At 55.4% G+C, this 1025-nt stretch overlaps 1 protein-coding gene across 1 annotated transcript in view; it reads right to left on the bottom strand.

Annotated features, from left to right (window-relative positions):
• Window positions 1–225, bottom strand: part of APCDD1L (APC down-regulated 1 like) — a 16549-nt gene extending 16324 nt beyond the window's left edge. The window contains exon 1 of the mRNA XM_014308063.2: window positions 54–225. Coding sequence (XP_014163538.1) covers window positions 54–225 — 172 coding nt within the window. The remainder of the gene's footprint in view (window positions 1–53) is intronic.
• Window positions 226–1025: the final 800 nt, after the last annotated feature.

Raw genomic sequence — 1025 nt, 5'->3', positions numbered from 1 at the left:
AGGAGGAGAAGGGCAGTCTCGGCCCGGCACCACTGATCGGGGTGGGCGCCCGCCTCGGGACTGGCGCTTGTCCTTCAGGGACCGGCCCCACCTCACCCGCCCTGCGGCCGTGAGGCTGATCTGGCCCCCGAGGTCTTGGAGGCCGTTGGGGGGCGCGGGCCAGGTCTGCGATGTGGGGCGCCATGAGGGGATCGTCCCTCTATCCCCATGCCATGAGACGATCATCTCGTCATCCCCACGCCATGAGGGGATCATTTCTCCATCCCCAAGCCATGAGAGGAGCATCTCGTCAGCCCCGGGCCATGAGGGGATCATCCCCGTGCCGTGAGGGGATCATCCCTCTATCCCCAGCCCATGAGGGGATTGTCCCCACATCCCCACAGCCTGGTACTTCCGCCCACTGTGTCCCTGGCACCCTCAGACCCTTCATTATCACCAGGGCCATCAAAAGAATGAGGAAAATCCCTTAAAAATCCTCCCAACACTCTACACAGAAAAAATACGGGACCCTTTGAGGGCAGGTCAGAATGCCCACCTCAAGTGGTGCTTGCCCATGCCAGCCATTCCCTCTCCATTCCTCAAACCAGGCCTGAGGGACAGAGCTGCAACTGAAAGGACTCAGAATCAGCTCTTGGCACGAAGCAAAGCACAAATCTGAACTTAGATGTGTCTGGGACAGAACAAGACTTTTCTTTGTTTCGGTGAGTATTGATGAACCCTCCTGTTCTCTCCCTTTGAGCACATAAAACAATGCGTGTGTCCCATAGTGTGAGGGCCAGGCTGCCTTTGGAAGCAGTGAGGGAAGAGGCTGAGCTGCCATGGCTCTGCCAGGTCAACACTTATGGTGCTGGCACTAAAGGCTGAAGTTTAATGCATTTTTCCAGACTGAAAAACTAGTTTCAGTATTAGCAAATGAGGTAAAGAAATCAAAACACATGTGTGCCCCCGGCAGAACCCCAGGACCCTGCACACTCACTTTTCCTGGTGAAACTGGCTGTTTCACCAAATAAAAGGAAACTTTAGGG

Source organism: Geospiza fortis, unplaced genomic scaffold, assembly GCF_000277835.1.
Source record: "Geospiza fortis unplaced genomic scaffold, GeoFor_1.0 scaffold361, whole genome shotgun sequence".
Lineage (NCBI taxonomy): Eukaryota > Metazoa > Chordata > Aves > Passeriformes > Thraupidae > Geospiza > Geospiza fortis.
The sequence above is the reverse complement of the archived record's forward strand: the minus strand, read 5'-3'. Positions and strand labels throughout refer to the sequence as shown.